The 19,606-nt window shown below is 37.8% G+C and overlaps 2 protein-coding genes, 1 long non-coding RNA gene and 1 pseudogene across 4 annotated transcripts; 1 reads left to right on the top strand and 3 right to left on the bottom strand.

The window, feature by feature from the left end:
- Positions 1 to 3,237: 3,237 nt before the first annotated feature.
- LOC125214447 (putative carotenoid cleavage dioxygenase 4, chloroplastic) lies at positions 3,238 to 5,533 on the top strand. Its single transcript, XM_048115476.2, has 2 exons — positions 3,238 to 4,683; positions 4,923 to 5,533. The coding sequence occupies exons 1-2, from the start codon at positions 3,281 to 3,283 to the stop codon at positions 5,287 to 5,289; spliced, it is 1,770 nt and encodes a 589-aa protein (XP_047971433.1). The 5' UTR covers positions 3,238 to 3,280; the 3' UTR covers positions 5,290 to 5,533.
- Positions 5,530 to 6,122, bottom strand: LOC148929999 (uncharacterized). The gene is made up of 2 exons (XR_016136951.1): positions 5,885 to 6,122; positions 5,530 to 5,801 (listed from the first exon to the last, which is right to left on the bottom strand). It is a non-coding gene; the product is annotated as an uncharacterized LOC148929999 (long non-coding RNA).
- Positions 6,123 to 9,024: 2,902 nt separating this feature from the next.
- Positions 9,025 to 11,561, bottom strand: LOC125212229 (putative carotenoid cleavage dioxygenase 4, chloroplastic). The gene is made up of 2 exons (XM_048112331.2): positions 10,150 to 11,561; positions 9,025 to 9,555 (listed from the first exon to the last, which is right to left on the bottom strand). Exons 1-2 carry the CDS (start codon positions 11,529 to 11,531, stop codon positions 9,201 to 9,203), a joined length of 1,737 nt encoding a protein of 578 aa, XP_047968288.2. The 5' UTR covers positions 11,532 to 11,561; the 3' UTR covers positions 9,025 to 9,200.
- A 3,564-nt stretch (positions 11,562 to 15,125) lies between these two features.
- On the bottom strand, positions 15,126 to 17,490 carry LOC125215330 (zeaxanthin 7,8(7',8')-cleavage dioxygenase, chromoplastic pseudogene; annotated as a pseudogene). The gene is made up of 3 exons (XR_016137278.1): positions 16,765 to 17,490; positions 15,714 to 16,366; positions 15,126 to 15,509 (listed from the first exon to the last, which is right to left on the bottom strand). The product of XR_016137278.1 is annotated as a zeaxanthin 7,8(7',8')-cleavage dioxygenase, chromoplastic pseudogene (transcript).
- Between the last annotated feature and the right edge of the window lie 2,116 nt (positions 17,491 to 19,606).

The raw sequence follows: 19,606 nt of genomic DNA, 5'->3' as shown, positions 1-19,606 counted from the left end.
TTAAAATTCAAAGCTTACATAGTTCTTTATCCTTTTGCTTTTAAAAAATTCAAAGCTTACATAGTTCTTTTGTACTTATACGTTGCAGTCTGCAACCGCTTATATAGCCATAAATCAAGTGTATTATTACAATAGTTATGCATTATTATTTAAATAAATACACTGATTCAGCCATCGCTTAATTTTTCATTCTCTTAAATGTTATATTTGGGCCGCAAACTTGCAATAGTTTCTATTATATCCAAACCCAACTAAAGTTTAAAATTATGTTACATTCAAGCCTTTAGGGATTATATTAATTTATAAATTTATGAAGAAAATAAAAGAGAGAGGGATACATCTATATGATTGGGCCCAAATTCTTTTTATTCATTTTAAACAACCCAAACATACTTTTTGTAATTGGGCTCATTTTTGAATCAACGTCACAAGCCCAACCCATCTCATCCTTATGTACCTGACCACTCTCTTCGCATTCTAATTCTTGCTGTCTATTTCAAATACACAGAAAAATCTCTGAAAATATTAAATTACTATATCCTTCACTATAAATCATATTCACGAATTTTTTAATATTTTTAATATCCACTCAACTTATTCTTGGTTTTCCTTTTAATATCTACTCAACTACTGCATCACTTGAGGGTAACCTAGCAAGATCGACAGTGATTTGTGGTCACCAATTTATCCAAGAAAATAGAATTTCAGTAGCATTGTGAGCTCAGAAAATGAGATATCATGATATTTGATGAGCTACCACCGCTGCTGACTGACACGTGCTCCTTACTCTAAATATTTAATATTTTTAATTAAAAAAATCCAATCTACAAGTATAAAATACTCCTTCGTCCCTTAAATTTTGTCACACGTTAACCGTATAAGGATTTTAAGAAATATAATAGAAAACGAGTTGAAAAAATTAATAAAAATTGAATCCTACTTTTATATATTAATTTTATAATCATTAGAATGAATCAGTGAAACATGGGGTACATTATAAAAAAATTATAAAAAGTGAAATGTGACAAATTGAGACGAATAAAAATAGAAAAATGTGACAATTCAAGGGAAGCAAAATATTTGGATGCAATATGATCTGTGCATCTTCATTTTTGGACGAAAAGTATACCTATATATATGTATTTGTCAAAATCAAACCAATCTTAGGTGAGTTAATTCGGTAAACCCTAATTAGAAGAAACTCAAACCCGAGAATTGAAGTATTTGGTTTTGTTTTCTTTTTTAGATATTTAGCAATAATTATTATACTAATTCGTTTTATTTTCCAATAAGAAACTATTATTCGTTGTCGAAAAAAAATTAGAGAACCACATATTCATATATCGGCAATACAAAGAGTGGTCCTTCCAGCCATTATTGCTTTTAGTTTTAGATGTGATCATGTGAAGTTACAAAAACTCAGATTGTCACTAATATCCTCATTCATTACAATCAATGGCCACCTGTACGTGGGCCTTAGAGCTTCGAATTATCATTTTCCCTTTATTAATTTGATTTGTGGTTTTCTCGTTTCCAAAAGCAAAATGTGGTTTACGCAATTGAAGAATCGAAATGGACCACAAATAAATAGTGAAATATCTACTTAGGTTAATCCAGGGTGCATCAACAATCAATAATTTTTTACGTATATGGCCCATTATAAGTGATATTTATTCCTTCTTGGGCCGTATTATTACTAGCGACTTATTTTGAAAAAAAAATGTATAAATATAAAAAGTTGCTTCACTACTCCATAAAAGTAGTACTGCTAATAAAACATATTGAAATAATGTATCCTTTAGTTTATATTTTTGAAATTTGACTAAATCACAATATATTAGAATTCAAAAAAAAAAAATAGAGAAATAGAAAAAAATTAATACATATATTTTCCGAAAAATATCACTGCGAAAAGGAAAATTCTTCTCACATTAATGAAAATGAACCCTATATATAGATAACGGGGGACGTGATCAAATGAAAATTTTAAATATTGTACAAACTCAAAATTATGATTTGGATTATTGAAAAATGTCAACAGATCATAAAAAAATATTAATAGGAAAATGTCAACAGAATTTCAACGGTAGTCAATGATTGATGTTGTGTTGATACTGTGTTGACATTAAAATCTTGAAATTTTACACTGTGTTGATATTGTATTGAAACTGTGTTGAAGAGTTTTAAGTTTGTACAATATATAAGTTTGCATTTTATCATTACCCTAGATAATTGAAAAATCTCACTTGTTAGTTGGACGAAGCACTTATTAACATGAATGTGCTTTGTTATGTAAAAAAAAAGAGAGAAAAGGAACAAACTTAATAGTGAAATAAAGAATGGCATACAAATTAAGTTTGGAATAGAATATTATATACTATAAGCCAAAATTCATTCGCACAAAGAACTATGGAACAATATTCTTGTGGCCCGCACCAAACTCATATTATAATCACAACTACGAATCATGCTACATGCATAAAGGTTGGATAATACATAGCATTTAAAATTTAAAAATAACACGGAGACTTGTAATCTTGTGCATATTAAGTTGTGATTTTATCCAATTAAGTGTATGTCAGGTCGTGATTGTAACACAATGCATAATATATAATGATACGATAAAATCAAGCATAAATATAATTTACATTAAACTGCCGGAAATTTTTTAATTTAGGTAATTTTCTTGTAGTTTTTTTTCCAACTTTAAATATCTATGATAAAGTTATAAATTTTACAACCAGTCTAATTTTCATAGAATTTATTCAGAAGTTAAAGTAGATATAATTCCAGCCATCCTTGCCCTCTCACTTCCAGCCATCCTTGCCCTCTCACGGCAATTCCACGAGCCTCATATCCATTCTCATTGAATTACGGCAAGAGGCAAATCCAAATAGATGGAAAATTTGAGAAAAATGTAAAGATTCATGATTTATTATTACCGATTTAAAAATTCCCCCGACAAAATAAAATTTATGATTTTTTTAAACATAGTTTATCAAAAATGTGCTTGCATCAACACGACCATGACACAATATTATCTACGAGCATGGACAGTCACTACTTGGAACTGATCATGATTTCATGATTATCTTCTCGTTGATAGAGTATAAAACACAATAAGATAGATATTTAGCAAACATGAAATGTTTAGCGCCATAAACAACGAATCAATTTATGAATTGTCATTTTCCTCATCACACCATAAATACTCATCACTTTGGCATTCACACATTCTCATCACTTGTTCAAAACAAGATTAATTTCAAGTATAACCACCATGGACTCTCTCTCTTCATCCTTTCTCCCCACATTCCCAACACACTCCAAAAACAGCCACCCCACCACCGCTAAAACCCCAACTTTCCCAAAAATCTCATCAGTCCAAATCGAGGACAAGCCACGCGCCACCACCACCAAAACCCCGCCGCATCAGCCACTGATCAAAAAAGCTCCACCACCCACCTACAGCAGAGCCCCACCGCGAAAGCCGCCGCCGTCTCTCCCGGCAAGCATATTCAACGCCGCCGACAGTTTCATCAACGCATTCATCGATCCTCCGGTCAAGCCCTCCGTCGACCCGCGCCACGTCCTCTCCGACAACTTCGCCCCCGTCGACGAGCTCCCCCCCACCGAGTGCCACGTGGCGGAGGGCGCCCTCCCCCCCTCCCTCGACGGCGCCTACATCCGCAACGGCCCCAACCCCCAATTCCTGCCCCGCGGGCCCTACCACCTCTTCGACGGCGACGGCATGCTCCACGCCCTCACAATCTCCAACGGCCGCGCCACCCTCTGCAGCCGCTACGTCAAGACCTACAAATACAAAATCGAGCGGGAGAGAGGCTTCCCCGTCATCCCCAACGTCTTCTCCGGCTTCAACGGCCTCTCCGCCTCCGCCGCGCGCGGCGCCGTCACGGCGGCGCGCTTAATTTCCGGCCAATTCAATCCGGCTAACGGCATTGGCCTCGCCAACACGAGCCTAGCTCTGATCGGAAACCGCCTCCACGCGCTAGGCGAATCGGATCTGCCTTACTCTGTCAAAATCGACAAAAACGGCGAAATTCACACGCTCGGCCGCCATGATTTCGACGGGAAGCTTTTCATGAGCATGACGGCGCATCCGAAAACAGATCACGAAACCGGTGAGACATTCGCGTTCCGGTACGGTCCGGCGCCACCGTTCCTCACCTATTTCAGGATCGACGCGAACGGCGAGAAGCAGCCGGATGTGCCGATTTTCTCCATGACGAGCCCTAGCTTTCTGCACGATTTCGCGATCACGAAGAAATACGCAATTTTCAACGAGATTCAGCTCGGGATGAATCCGATGGAGATGGTGGCCGGCGGATCTCCGGTGGCGGCGAACCCTAGGAAAGTGCCGAGGGTCGGAATTCTGCCGAGGTACGCCACGGATGAGTCGGAAATGCGGTGGTTTGAGGTGTCGGGGTTCAATACGGTCCACGCGATCAACGCGTGGGAAGAAGACGGCGGCGACACCGTCGTGGTGGTGGCGCCGAACATACTCTCGGTGGAGCACACGCTAGAGAGGCTGGATCTCATCCACGCGTCGGTCGAGAAGCTCAAAATCAATCTTAAAAACGGCACCGTTTCACGCCACCCTCTCTCCACCAGAAATTTGGATTTTGGGGTCATCAATCCATCTTACATTGCCAGGAAAAACAAGTACGTTTTATTTATTTATTTTTGTTTAATTGTTTCCAAATTAAGAAATTTCATAAAATATCTGTCAATATAACTTTTTTTTAGAAAAAACAAATTAATGTAAATCAATTAGCCTCAACTGTTTGGATAGCATTGAAATATTATTGGACAAACACAATAGAACCCGTGACATAAATTTGATAGTATTTTCCAAATATCCCAACTATAGTAATGAATATTGTTTTATTTTGGCACATCAGATATGTATACGCTGCCGTAGGAGACCCTATGCCGAAGGTATCAGGGATAGTGAAGCTGGACGTGTCAGTGACGGAGGAGGATCGTCGCGATTGTATAGTGGGGAGCCGGATGTTCGGCCCGGGCTGCTTTGCTGGGGAGCCATTTTTTGTGGCCCGGGAGCCTGAGAATCCTAATGCGGACGAGGACGAGGACGACGGATATGTGGTAACTTACGTCCATGATGAGAATAAAGGGGAATCGCAATTTTTGGTGATGGATGCCAAGTCTCCTACTCTAGCCACGGTGGCTGCCGTTAGGTTGCCCCGCCGCGTGCCCTATGGCTTCCACGGCCTTTTTGTCCGTGAAAGCGACCTTAATAAGTTGTGATTTTACTAATTAGGTCGATTTATGAGGCCGGTAAATATTGAATTTTCATAGTTCATCAAGATTAAAAAAGATGCATATACATACTTAAAATGTTGTGAAGATTTATAAGTCGTAATAGTTGTATAAATTCAGTTGAGGGTGTCTTGTAGTAATAGTGTTTCAGATATGTACATTGTAATAGTATGTCGCGTTTATTCTTACTAGAAAAAATATCTACGAATATGACCTTGAAATATCAACTTAATTAAGAGGCCCACCCCATCATATCCGTTTGTACCATAAATTTGATAAAGGTCATATGATCCAATATCATGTGGTTCACAATTCAGATTTAGTTTTCACATTTCAGTGTCATAATATCCTACAAATATTTAGAAATGGAAAAAAAAAACATGAAATTTTCAAACCGTCGATGCCACGTGGCACTCCAGATTAGGCGATTCCATGCACCTTGCCCATTCGGTCTGTGGCATACCTCACTCCCCCGCGATAGCCGATTTGCGACCGCGGCCCTAGTCCAAGTAAAATTGGTTAAGTAAGAAAGAGAAAGAGAGAAAAATTAATTAAAATAGTATCAGTGGAGAATAAGTCTCACCTCATTAGAGTGAAAAACTTTTCAAAATTAGAAAGTGCATATTTTTATAGGACGGACTAAAAAGGAAATAGTGCATATTCTCGTAGGACAGAGGGAGTAACATACTATAACTCTTGTATAGAATGAAACCTGAAAGATAAAATCAAGGCGGCATAAAATCAAGGCTGAAAGCCACACAGTTCTATATTTCACTCCTTACACGAAAGCCATGCACATCAACAGCAGGTTGAACAATCCTTTTCATGTTGATAAATTTGTGTAGAGATTATATTCTATATCATATGGATGATTAGGTTTATTTCTTAATCATCACCAGATTTTATGTCGTTCTTAGATGCAGCACATAGAGGTCCGGCCCTAATTTAGTATAGTGCATTTATTTAAAGAGTATTAGCGCCTAATATCACGAAACATTCTAAAAGTTTGTTTTTTCACATGAACTTTAAATTTGACATATAATATCACAAATCATATAGTTGTTTCATTTTTATCACCGGCGACAAAATCCGACGACATTAAAATAAGATAGATAACCATATCTGCATTCTAGCTAGAGACTTTGTAATCACATAACTATCATTTTTCAATTATAACCATATCCAACGTGCTGTGATGGTAAGTGAAATGTAATCGAATTTTGTCGCCGTCATAAAAATGTTACAACTATATAAGTTTATGATATTATACGTCAAGTTTAAATTTCGTGTGAAAAAACAAACTTTTAGAAAGTTTTGGGATATTAAGAGCCAATAGCCCAAGAAAATAAGAATTGCTAGTTAGGTGTTCCCGCTTCTTGCTTAATTTAATTAGTTCCAGCATTATGTTAGTTATGCCGGTATAATTAACAGATCATGTACGTAACACCCAATTAGTGCCACAATCTCGTTAAAGTTGTTCTACTCATGTATAATCCATACAAAACAAGTTTGGCACTGTCACTCATGTGTATCAGATTTTTTTGGGCCTTTTTAATTTGTTTGTACTACATCAACCTAATTTTGGGCATCGTCCCATTATTTGTATAATTTCTTTCGGATTAATCAATATAACAACTTAGAGATGTGGTTGAAATTAAGCATGATAATCTGGTCACCAATGCTTAGCTGGATAACTTTGTTTTCAATAAATGAATATTTTAGCATCCCTCAACTCTGTAATTTCTAATTGTAAGAGCATCCATAATCGAGGCCCGATCGCGCGCCCGATCGGCCGAGATCGGGCTCGGGCATCCATTGCAGCCCTCGGTCACGCCCGAGCGCGACCGATAGTTCGGTCGCGACCGATCCCGAGCCCGATCGATCGGGCGTGAGCTCGGGCGCCCATTGCAGAGGCGCGCCCGAGCCCGAGCCCGAGCCCTATTTTTTTTTTATAATTATTTAACCCTAATTTAAACCACTATAAATACTCCATTTTCTTCACTTTTCACACACCAAACCTTTCACTCTCTCTTCTATATTCTCTCAATATCCACACTTTCAACAATGGATCCGAGTCAATACCCGAGCCCGAATAATGTCGACGACGATATGCCGATATTTGGAGGAGGAGGCGGCGGCGGCGGCGCCCGGTGGCCCGGCCACGAAGACTTCCGGGTTGAGACGCCTGGATCTGTAGGATCCACTTTCGTCTCCGACTCTGAGTTCGATCCGTTCTTCGGCACCGAGGAGTATCGGGTTGAGGATATGGAGCCTAGTTGTGGGCAACCTCCTGCCCCTGTGCGGCCGCCGCCGAAGAAAGGGAGGAAGAAGATGGCGCGGAAAGAAAAGGCGCCATCGGTCCCAGTCCCACTCCCACACGACAAGCCGAACGAGGAGTACGCAACAGGGCGTACTGACTACGAGTTGGATGAGTACCTGAAGGTGGCTCATTGTTGGGTCGATGTATCGGAGGATTCGATAGCCTCCAACAACCAGACTTCGGCCAGGATGTGGGATCGCATTGAGGAACGCTACAACGAGGTGAAACCGAAGTGGACATTCAAGCGGACCAAGGTTCAGCTGCGCAAGTGTTGGGATCGGATCAAGGTCCACGTCAACAACTTCTGCTATATCTACAACAGGAACAAGGACGGAAGAGCTAGCGGTGAGAGCATGGAGGATGTCCTCAACAAGTCGTTGTCCGAGTACCAACAGCAGTTCGGGCAGTTCAAGTTGTACAATGTTTGGCTGATCTTGAAGGACAAGGGGAAGTTCAACGGAGGGATACCGGTTGGATCTTCGGCTCCGAAGCGGACGAAGAACACCGCCGCTGGCGATTACACGAGCAACGGCCCATCTCATGTGGATCTGAACGCTGAGCCTGAAGGGAGTTCCGGCACGCCTACGTCTACTTTTAGACGTCCCATTGGTACCAAGGCTGCCAAAGCCCAGGCCAAAGGGAAGGCGAAGGCGGGCACGTCTGGATCAGCGGCCCCCCCGCAGGCTGCGCCTCCTCCATCTGTTCAGCTCATGGACAGGGCGATCGAGGAGTTCGGAGGTTACCGCGAGGTGGTTGAGTATAGGTTTATACTTGACGCCCAAAACAGCCTTCGTCAAGAAACCTATCTGGAAGCCCGACAGAGGACTAAGAATATGATCAAGAATTTGGCCCAGAGGTTGAATATAGATGACTAGTTTGGTTTTTTCTTTTTTTTAGTATTTTAGTTTTAATGTAGTTTTTTTTTAGCTAAGTATGATGTAGTTCCACTTTTAAATTAAGTAATGTAGTTTTTTTGTTTTTTTTTTGCATTTGTGGTGTTTAAAATAATATATTTTGGTATTTTATAGTAATTAAAAACAAAATTAAAAAACAATAATTTAAAATTGAAATGAAAAGTGGATAAGAGATAGGGCATGCACTAGGGCTCCACCATTGCAGAAAGATAGGGCATGCTGACGTGGCAACTATTAGGACTCTCACTAGGGCTTCCACTAGGACATCCATTGTGGATGCTCTAAATATCCGTCAAACATAATGTACGTGCTTAATATAATAGTACTACAAAATACTAATGTTTTTTTGACACATTTAATAAGAGTCCAGTGCCAAGTATTTTAATAGGTTTTCTTTTGTTGTTTAATAATTTTATTTTATTTTATACTACTACTTTTTATGCTTCTTTTATTCTCCATTTAAAAAGAAGATATTATAGGACGTACACCTTTTTCCTCTAAATATTCAAATACACTTTTTTCTGGGAACCGTGAATTATTTACAAACCAAATTTGAATTCATGCAAATTTAAATATAGTGGGTATACTAAGCAATACAACTTACATTTATCTATCTATATCAATTTCCTAAATCACATTTTGACATCAATAATTATTAGTACTACTTAGGAATTGGTATTGTGAGGCACAAAAATTCCATGGAATCCATAAGGAACTCTTCCGGGTAGCTTAACCGCAGCAATAACATCAAGATTTGGAGATTTGGCATCCATCACTATAAACTTGGACTCCTCACTATTCTCATCGTGTAAATATGTCACTAAATAGCCGTCATCCTCCGCCGCAGCCGGATTATCAGGCTCCCTTGCCACAAAGAATGGTTCACCGCCGTAGCATCCCGGTGCATATACGCGTCTCGCCACCGTGCAGTCGCCGGAGTCATTGGCTGAAAGCGATAGGTCTATCTTAACCACCCCTCCTATTTTAGGCATTGGAGCTCCTATTGCTGCATAAACATACCTGTTTGTCAAATCAAATGTTAATCACGTTGGATAAATTAATAAATATCTACACACACTAAAATTATAAAATAAAATGAGTTAGTTCACAAAGTTTGATCTTCAATTGAAGTATTAGTATGAATAATTACTTCAATTATTTTTTTCTATATTTCATTTTTTTTAACTCGTTCAATTTTTTTTATTTAAACTCGTGTTATTCGTGTTATCCAATAAACATTTCAGATACAATTTGTGATAGTCATACAAATTTCAATTTCCTTTGAAACTAATTAAACCGTTTATTGTACTCCACTAAATAGTTATTGAAGAGTGCACGCAATGGCGGGAGAAAGTATGAAGACAGAATCTAAATCTCTTTCCATTTGAATCTTTGTTAACTTGAAATGTAAGTGTGGCAACAAAAAAATCTTGGCCCCACAAATCTATATCCATTTTACTTAATTTTGTGATTTGCTAGAAAGAGTCCGATTCTATTTTCAAGGCAGTTAGGAATTCCAAAACTTAAAAACAATCAAATTAAGAAAATTACTAATTTTTTTTATAAAATTAACTAAATTAATTAAATTTAAATTAAAAGATTCCTTTTCAATACCTGTTTTTCTTCCCAACGTAAGCCGGATTGATGACGGCGAAATCCAGATTTCCGGCAGCCACCGCTCGCCGCCGCACACTCTTGTCCCTGACATTGATCTCCACCCTCTCCATCGAAGAGTGAACCAAATCCACCCGATCCAGCACATGCTCCACCGGCTGCACATTCGACGCCACCACCACGACGGTGTCGCCGCCGTCCTCCTCCCACGCGTTCACGGCGTGCATCATGTTGAACCCCGGCACGTCCACCCACCACATCTCGCCGTCGCTCTCCGCGCCGCGCCGCACGATCCCCAGCCTCGGCACCTTCGCCTCATCAATCCCCAGCGGCGCCCGCCCCCTCACGATCTCCGCCGGCTTGATCACGATCTGCGGATCGGGAAACACCGCGTAGTTTCTCGTGATCGCGAAATCGTGAACGAGCGAAGCCTCATTCAGCGACGCAATCGGAATCTCCGGCTGCTTAACGCCCTCCGCATTTATCCTGAAGAAGGATAGATGCGGAGCGCTTATGCTGTGGCGGAACGCGAAGACCTCGCCGGTCTCCGCGTCCGTCTTGGGGTGAGCCGTCATTGTCATGTACGGCTCACCGAAGGCCACGTGGCGGCCTACGGTGACGATGTCACCGTCCGCTCTGATCTCCACTCTGTAGGGGAGATCAGACTCCCCGAGCGCGAACAGCTTCCCGCCGATCAAGGCGAGGCTGGTGTTCGCGGCGCCGACGCCGCGGCGGGGGTCGTACTGGCGGAGGAGGAAGCGGGCGAAGGCGAGGGAGCAGCGCGCGAGGGAGGCGGGGAGGCCGTTGAAGGCGGAGAAGACGTTGAGGATGACCGGAGACCCGACCTCCTTCTCGAGGCTGTACTTGTACGTCTTGACGAAGCGGCTGCAGAATGTGGCGCGGCCGCCGGAGACGGTGACGGCGTGGAGCATGCCGTCGCCGTCGAACATGTGGTAGGGCCCGCGGGGGAAGAACTGGGGGTTCGGGCCGTTGCGGAGGTAGGTGCCGTTTAAGGCCCGGGGGAGGGCGCCCTCGACCTCGGGGCAGGGGGTCGGGGGGTGCTCGGGGACGGGGGCGAAGTTGCCGGAGAGGACGTGGCGGGGGTCGATGGAGGGGCGGAGAGGGAGGTCGATGAAGTCGGTGATGAAGTTGTCTAATGCGGTGAAGAATTTGGTGATTTGGTTGGTTTTTGGAGGTGTGGTGTTTGGATTGTGAGAATGTTTGGGCAGTTTTTGAGGGAAAAATGTTGTTTGATGAAATGTTTTAGCTTGTTTTTCGTCTATTTGGACTGATGAAATTTTGAGTTTGAAGATTGGTGATGGGGAAGAAGGTGTGTGATTGAAAGTGTATGCTTGGAGGAATGAGGAAGAAAGGGCTTCCATTTTCTCTCTTGTTTGCGAAGGGAGATTTGGTTAACTCTTATAATTGCATGAAGCCAATTTGAACTATTTATACTAATCTCAATCCTTATTAGTACTTACTTAATTAACACCCAACCATTACGTATACATTTAAAATAAACTGATACGGAGTACTAAAATGACCACATGTGTGTCAAGTAGTAGTACTTATTAATCAAATAGACATTACAAACAAATTGTGTCAGAAGCGGAAGCTGATGTGAAGTGGGGTTTATACACAGGTCAACAAAATATGACTTATATTATCATGTTCTTAAAAAGTATTGGTGATTTTTTTATATATCAATCCTCAATGTATATAAATTTTAGTTTTAATTACATAACTTAAATTAATAAACATATTCCTTTAGCAATACATTTACAATAAGAACTAGATATTAAAAACAAATGTATTGAGTTAGGAATGTCACATGTGTTGCTATTACGTATCCATTTTGCCAAGCTCGTGTGGGGCACAATTATGTGTATGTTTTTAGTAATAATAACTTCAAATTAGAACTTTACAAAATTCATAGTTTTTTTTTATAAAATTCAACATTTTACATTACAGCAGATGTTTAAATTTTTGGTACTTTTTATTTTGAAATAGTTAAGTAAATTAAATAAATAAAGTTTATGAAATTGGACATTAATTCTCATTATATGTTAGCTCTAGCATATATATATATAAGATTTGTATAAGATGGTTCTACCATGCAGCCATTAATTGTGTATCTTGACTCAAGCTAAAAATAGATCTTACAAATTACTACTAATTAGTAGTACTATACATAATTATCTTCTAAAGAAGCCTTACATTTAGTGCATACATTTATAAATAGGGATATAGCCCCGCCAAAATTATTGATTTTTCAAAGAAAACTCGATAAAAGTGATTGCTTTTAGGCTTTTAGTGTACTATATTTTGCTTGAGGAAATAACTTTTGTTGGTATCTTTAAGAAAAGAGTGATGATAAACAACTGTACAACCAAAATAATAAGTTGATGTATTAATTATATATTAAAATAATAAACATAGTAAGTGGATAAGTTAAAAAGACTTATTAGTCTTTAACCTCATTTGTTATTTTTATATTTGAATTTCCTTTCTATTATTTTTAAAATTTGAATTAAAGTATGCACTAATTATATTTATGGTTCCAAAAAAGTATAAAAATTATACACAAAATCATAAATATATAACCACAATATTATGCACTTTCCATATACTACTTTATTTCCATATATTTTAATTAAATATGTAAATAAACATATTTTCTTTTCAAACTCTCATCATCATTTAGTCAATACGTATTGAATTTATGCAATATTGAAAGCAACGCCCATCACCCACCTGGCAAATTCTTATTTCGTTTTTATTTTTGACAAACAACATTAATGTTTTCAGTAACTTATTTCTTATCAACTTACTACAGTCTTTAACAAATAAATTATGGTTCTACCTTGCATTTTATGATTTCTCAGTATATATAAAGTTGATTTGAATGAACTTGCATTTGATAATTTATGGAGCATAATTTAGAGATTTATTTAAAGATTCTTTCACTCTTCTGTAGTCCGAAAAGGTGGGTTGGTAATTTTTTAATAGGTCAGATAGTATATGTACGACTATTTTTTTGGGTCCGTTTGTTCATTTTTAGATATTATTGATGACCACATTTTAAATTGATGTTTCAAATTGTCTTTCATTATTGTACGATCTGCAGGTTTGTGTTATTTTTATCGCATTATATATGTACAGTATCCTGTCTCATACGATGTGTCGAATAAAAAAGTGTACAACTAACTCTTTTTGGAATCATTTCACGTGTAAATTGATAAATATCTCCTAGCTTCGCGCAACTTATGAGAAATTAAACAAGAATAATTTTCTAATATAAATGTCGTCTAAATGTAATTAATAGTGCTCCTCCATGTTTTAAACATGACAAATGTTAGTCATAACTCATATAGTCATATATATATAGAGCATGCCCAAGAAAACTTAATTTTTTAGTCATACGTATTAAAAAAAAGAGCGTGATTATTTAATCTCGATAAAAGTTATAATTGCATCCTCTTACTTAATTGATGCTCTGATTTATACCATTATAAGTTGAGACATGTAAATTTAACCGGTATGAAAAATATAGTTAATCTCGATTTAATAAATGCCTACGAATTCAATGCACGTGAAAATGTGAAATTTAGAGTGACTTTTATTTGATTATAAATTTATAAAGTTTTTCATTTCCCCCATCATTTTATGTTAAAAAAAAAATATCCTTCCATATTCCACCTTCACTCTAATATCATGTCTTAATGATATGATATTATTATTCATTTTAAAGTGAAAACGAGGAGTAAAATATAGTGACATTCATTTCGGTAGAAAATGATGGAAAGAAAAAGTGGAACCGAGAGAAAGCCCCTTAAAAAGAATTCCAGGATAAACTTAAATTACCTTCGTGTAAGAAATTAGCTGGACTTCATGTTCTTCAACTCGATAAGTTTTAAAGGACACGTGTCTAAGAAAAAAATTTAAGAAATACTACTACTATGCTGTCCTCCAAAGTTTGTCTTGCTTTGACCCCAAGACTAACACGAGATTTAAAAAATATAAAAAAAACGATTGAAAAAAAAAAATTAATTGCAGGTTAGAATTTGATAATACTAATTCATCTAAAAAATAGACCAATTTTACCAATTTGGGACATCCCCTATAATAGAATAAGTCTAAATATATAAAATTTTCAACAAATAATACTCTTATACATCATTTATAATGTGAACCTCATAATCCACTAACAATAGTATTTTTTTTTTCTTTTCTCTTATTTTTTCCAATATCTCCTACTTTACCAATTGTATATTAAAATCTGAATCATTTACAAGTTTGTCTATTTTTATAGGATGGATTATTAATTATGAACTATTAATATGGTACTGCAAACTACCAGTAGTACATAACGAATTAATCAAGAGGTTTTATAGCTGTATCTACCTTCGAGTTTCCTCTAATTTATGAGCTATCAAATCATGAACTATTAATATGGTACTACAAACTAGTACTTAACGAATCAAGTGGTTTTATAGCCGTATCTACCTTGGAGTTTCCTCTAATTTATGAGCTATCAAAGTATATAGTAAGCTTTATCAAATGAGATAAATCATTTATGTTCAATCTTACCCCTATAAGTGGAGTATGAAATAATGAGACCCAATAAGATTTTCAAACTTGTATTCTGCTTCCAATATGTTAGTCCTTTAGGCCCAATTAATTTGTCTCTAATGGGCCGCGCTTGTTACTCGATTGACAATATTACAGTTTTAAATATTTTGAAAAACATAGGGCAATTACAAGAAAGAAAGTTTAAAATACGCAGATGATGTGAATAGGACAACAAACTTTTCTCCTTTACATTTTTGTAAAAATCAAAGACTAACTTAATATATATATGACAGTATTTACTCACAGCCAATGGAGTTTATTATACCTAGACATGTACTAGTGAGAAGTGACATAATTACAAATAAAAATTATGGTCGAAACGTATTATGATTGACTAGACACATTACGTGATGATATCCAAAACACCCGAATTTTAACTTTAGAATCAGAGTGTTCGTAGGTCAGTTTCCTTAACAAAGATAGAATGGAATCCTTGAGGCACTCTCCGAGGCAGCTTAACAGCAGCAACAATCTCTAGATTTGGCGATTTCGCATCCATCACCACAAAATGCGTTTCTTGTGTCTTCTCATTACTCACATACGTCACCAAATACCCATCATCCTCCTCCTCCGCTCCCTCCCTCGCCACGAATATTGGCTCGCTTCCGTAGCACCCCGCACCATACATCCGGCATCCCACCGTGCATTCCCCCGTAGGCAACGACAAATCCATCTTCACCAATCCCACCATCCTCGGCATCTTCTCCATCACCGCCACATATACATACCTGTTGCACAAACATCATTTTATTTGTAAAAATACATTTAAAAATCAATGTCCACATAAAATAATCACGTTAATCAAAATTAGTTTCTATCTATTTATATATAGTTTAATTTTTTTTAAAACTGGTGACACATTTTCCAATTTTTTTTTTAATTCTATCTGATTTATTAAAACTTGTGTCATCTACTATTGAGACTATTTTTACCTGTTCTTCTTTTGTGCATAACGAGGATTGATGACTCCAAAGTCGAGACTCAAGGCCGAAAGAGGAGACCTCATGGTGATCTTCTTCGTCTTGGCATCGATCACGATCTTCTCCAACGACAAATGCACCAAATCTAACTTCTCCAACGCATGCTCAACCGGTTGGATATTCGACGCGACGACGACGATGGTGTCGCCGTCGTCTTCGTCCCAAGCGTTCACCACGTGCAGCAGGTTCATCCCGGGCTCATCGATCCAGTACATTTCTCTCTCATCCTCCGCGTCGCGCCGGATCACGCCCAGCTTCGGCACCTTGTCGCCGTTGATTCTCAGCACCGGCTTCCCCCTCAGGATCTGGAGAGGCTCTATCACGATCTGCGGATCGGGGAATACGGCGTGGCTCTTCGTCACGGCGAAGTCGTGGATGTAGGACGGGCTCTTGAGGGAGAAAATGGGGACGTCTCGCTGCTTTTTTCCGTTGGGGTCGATTCTGAAGTAGGTGAGGAAAGGAGGGATGACGAAGTAGCGGAAGGCGAAGGATTCTCCGGTGTCGGGGTCGGTTTTGGGGTGCGCGGTCATCGTCAGGTAACGTTTGCTGCTTTTGAAATCGTGGCGGCCGACGGTGGTGATTTCTCCCTCCGGTGTGATTTTTACCTGAATGAAATAAAGTTGGTGAAAAATAATAAAAATAAATAAAATAATTATTCACGAAGAGATAAAAATGGAAATTAATTAGATGATTAACGGTATGAATAGAACATATTAGCAAATGAAAGAAGAAAAGAAAAAAGCAAAATGAAGAAAGAGAAAATTGATAGGTTAATCAATCAAAATTGCAGAAAGATAAGGATACAATTTAGAATCCCAAGAAAGAGTCAATCATACTCAAATTAGTTAATAAGCTTTTGTCATTAATGAAGAAAATATGCTTAATCAAGCAAGTCATATTCTTTCATTTCAATTTTACTTATAAAAAATCCAATTAAATTCAAATTATATTAGTATTAACTACTTCATCTTTCGCATTTCAATTCTAGTATTTTACAACGCACCTGGTAGGGGAGATCGGTCTCCATTAGGGCGTGGAGGCCGCCGCCGATTAGGGCTAAGCTAGTGTTGGCTGTGCCGAGGCCGTCAGCGAAAGGGTTGAACTGGCCGAGGAGGACTCGAGCCGCGGTGAGAATCATCAATGGAGTGACGTTGCTGCAGAAATAAGCGACAATGTTGGGGAAAATCGGGTATCCATAACCTTGCTCCGTCGTGTACTTGAACGTCTTGATGAAGCGGCTGCAGAAGACGGCGTCGCCGCGGCGGGAGATTTTGAGGGAGTGGAGCATTCCGTCGCCGTCGGGAAAGATGTAAGGCGGTTGAGGGGTGAAGCGAGGGTTAGGGCCGTTTTGGATGTAGGCCCCGGCGAGGCAGGGCGGGAGGGAGCCCTCCACGACGGCGCAGGCGGTCGGGGGGAGCTCGTCGACGGGGGAGAGGTTGCCGGAGAGGACTTGCTTTGGGTCGAGATAGGGAGGGATATCGGCGTCGGGGAAGGTGGTGGATATGAAATGTTGGAGGGGTTTGAAGATTATTTCATGCAAAGAGTGCTTTTTTGTTGGTGGGTTTTGATGTTGGGGTTTTCTTGTCTTGGGTGGAGATTGTTTTCTTGTGTATAAGTCTTTTAGTAAGGAAGAGTGAGGAGAGAGATTCTTGCGACGGTTAGTGGTAGTTGGAACATTGGGAAGTGAAGGGGATTTTGGGAGGGAAGAGAAAGAAATTAGGGCTTCCATTGTTGGATATATTGATGGATTGGGGTGGCATTATATATAATGTCTTGCTCCTTCTCATATTGCTAATAGTGGTGACAAATATACTAGTATAAATTCTACTACTCTATTTTATTCATTCAAAGTCGTTGATCTCCATCATTAGTATTACTACAATTTTCAATTTAGGTTGCCGAGTATGGTATGTTGAAGTTTCATGTTTGTTTATATAACATTGGCTAATACTCCCTCCGTTCCATTGTAATAGAGTCATTTTGTCATTTTGGTACGTTCTATGGTAATAAAGTCATTTCTCTTTTTGGTAAAAGTCAACATATTTTTCCACACCTACTTTACTCTCTCTTACTTTTTTCTCTCTTCATCTCTCTACTTTTTTCATTTTCCACTTTACTCTCCTTTTACTTAACTCACCTAACACAATTTTTCTTAATCTCCGTGCAAAAAAGAAACACTTCTATTACTATGGAACGGAGGGAGTACTAATGTAGATACGTATAGAAAATGACTGAACTGGTAGTAATAAGGAACTCAACTGATCGAGAATTTCAGAATAAAACAACATGTAATTATGAAGGATAGAAAGAACCTGTCTCATGTGCCTCCATTTCAATGTGACTGATTAGTTACATTTTTTTTTAATAGCATCCCACTTTGATTCAACACTTATTTTATGAAATATTATAATGAAGAAAACTGAAAAAAAAAATGAGTGAAAAAAGTTAAAAGAAAGTAGATCGTGTTATTATAGTACTATAAAATACGGAATATTAGTTTTATAATAAAATATAAAGAATGTGATTAAGTAGATATGTTCTATTTACAAAAAAAATTGTAAAATATAAATAAAACATTTAATAAAGAAAGTTCAAAAATAGAAAAACAGGACACAAAGAAAATAGGAAGTACAATATCCAGGTTTCGAAGAAAGGAGCAATACTAATAATTTTCTTTATTTAATTCCTATAATTAAGTAGTATAAATAGGTAATATATACATGCCACTTTAATAAAACCAAAACCAGATCGTGATCGTGATCTTAATTCCAGCTACTGCACAGATCATGATCTTAATTTATAAAACCAAAACCATGTGATAAAACTTATTAATTAACTGATTTAGTTAGATTAACTAATTTATAAAACCAAAACCATGAATGATATTATTACGCGTAGATTATTTTGTAGTATTGTGCTAATAATATGAAATAAATTTATACTACTATTAAATTACCAACACAAGATGCATGTGGAGTGCTTGTCAACTTGTTGTCGGTTACTTTATAATTTAAAATCTTCAGGTAAGGAATGCAAGGATTATTTATTAATAATAATATTATTAAATGTGCAATATTCATAAGTAAACTCTGCATCAATAATTGGTTAGTTGATTGATATATCTAAATAATTATTATAGCCATCGTGTTTAAAAGCACATTTGAATTTAAACCTCATGGATCTTACTGGAACAAACTTAGTTAGATTGTTCAAGTGATTAAAGAAAATTGCTCAGTGAGGAATTCAGAATTACAAATCCAACATATATAATGTGTGGATTTTGTTATTCAATTTTGAACTCATATATAGTGTGTTCTGCTTATATTTATAAATGCATAAAAAATAAAACTATTTAAGAAATGCTCAGTCATAGGTCAGTTTGCTTGTAGACGAGAATTTCATAATTTAAAATTTCCCAGCGAGGAATGCATGGATTTAATTTTATCATATTTTATTTGAGAATGATTATTGAGCTATATATAGTTCTTCCATAAAAAAAAGAATTGTACACTCATCTAATAATTGTTGAATAGAATTTGCAAGTAAAAATATTCAACGATAAAAGAAGGAGTGCTTGGATACATGCTTAGCAAATTCCTATTTATAATATTCTATTTTCAGTCAATAAATAATACATGTGTGACTGATGATAGTATAATACGAATCACACGTTTATTAACCTTTATATTTAAATGAACAAAAGATGAGGTACTTAGAAGACTTGCTTAGCAAAATAAATTCCTACTCTTATACATAATCTATTTTCAATCCATTATGAGAAGTGATGATACTGGTCAAAGGCCATCATTCTGGCCCCCTCCAAATTAAATTTAAGTAATACTCCT

The sequence above is a fragment of the Salvia hispanica genome, chromosome 3, assembly GCF_029641045.1.
Source record: "Salvia hispanica isolate PSC_SH4W2 chromosome 3, Shi_PSC_v1, whole genome shotgun sequence".
Lineage (NCBI taxonomy): Eukaryota > Viridiplantae > Streptophyta > Magnoliopsida > Lamiales > Lamiaceae > Salvia > Salvia hispanica.
This window is presented reverse-complemented; position numbering and strand designations above follow the sequence as displayed.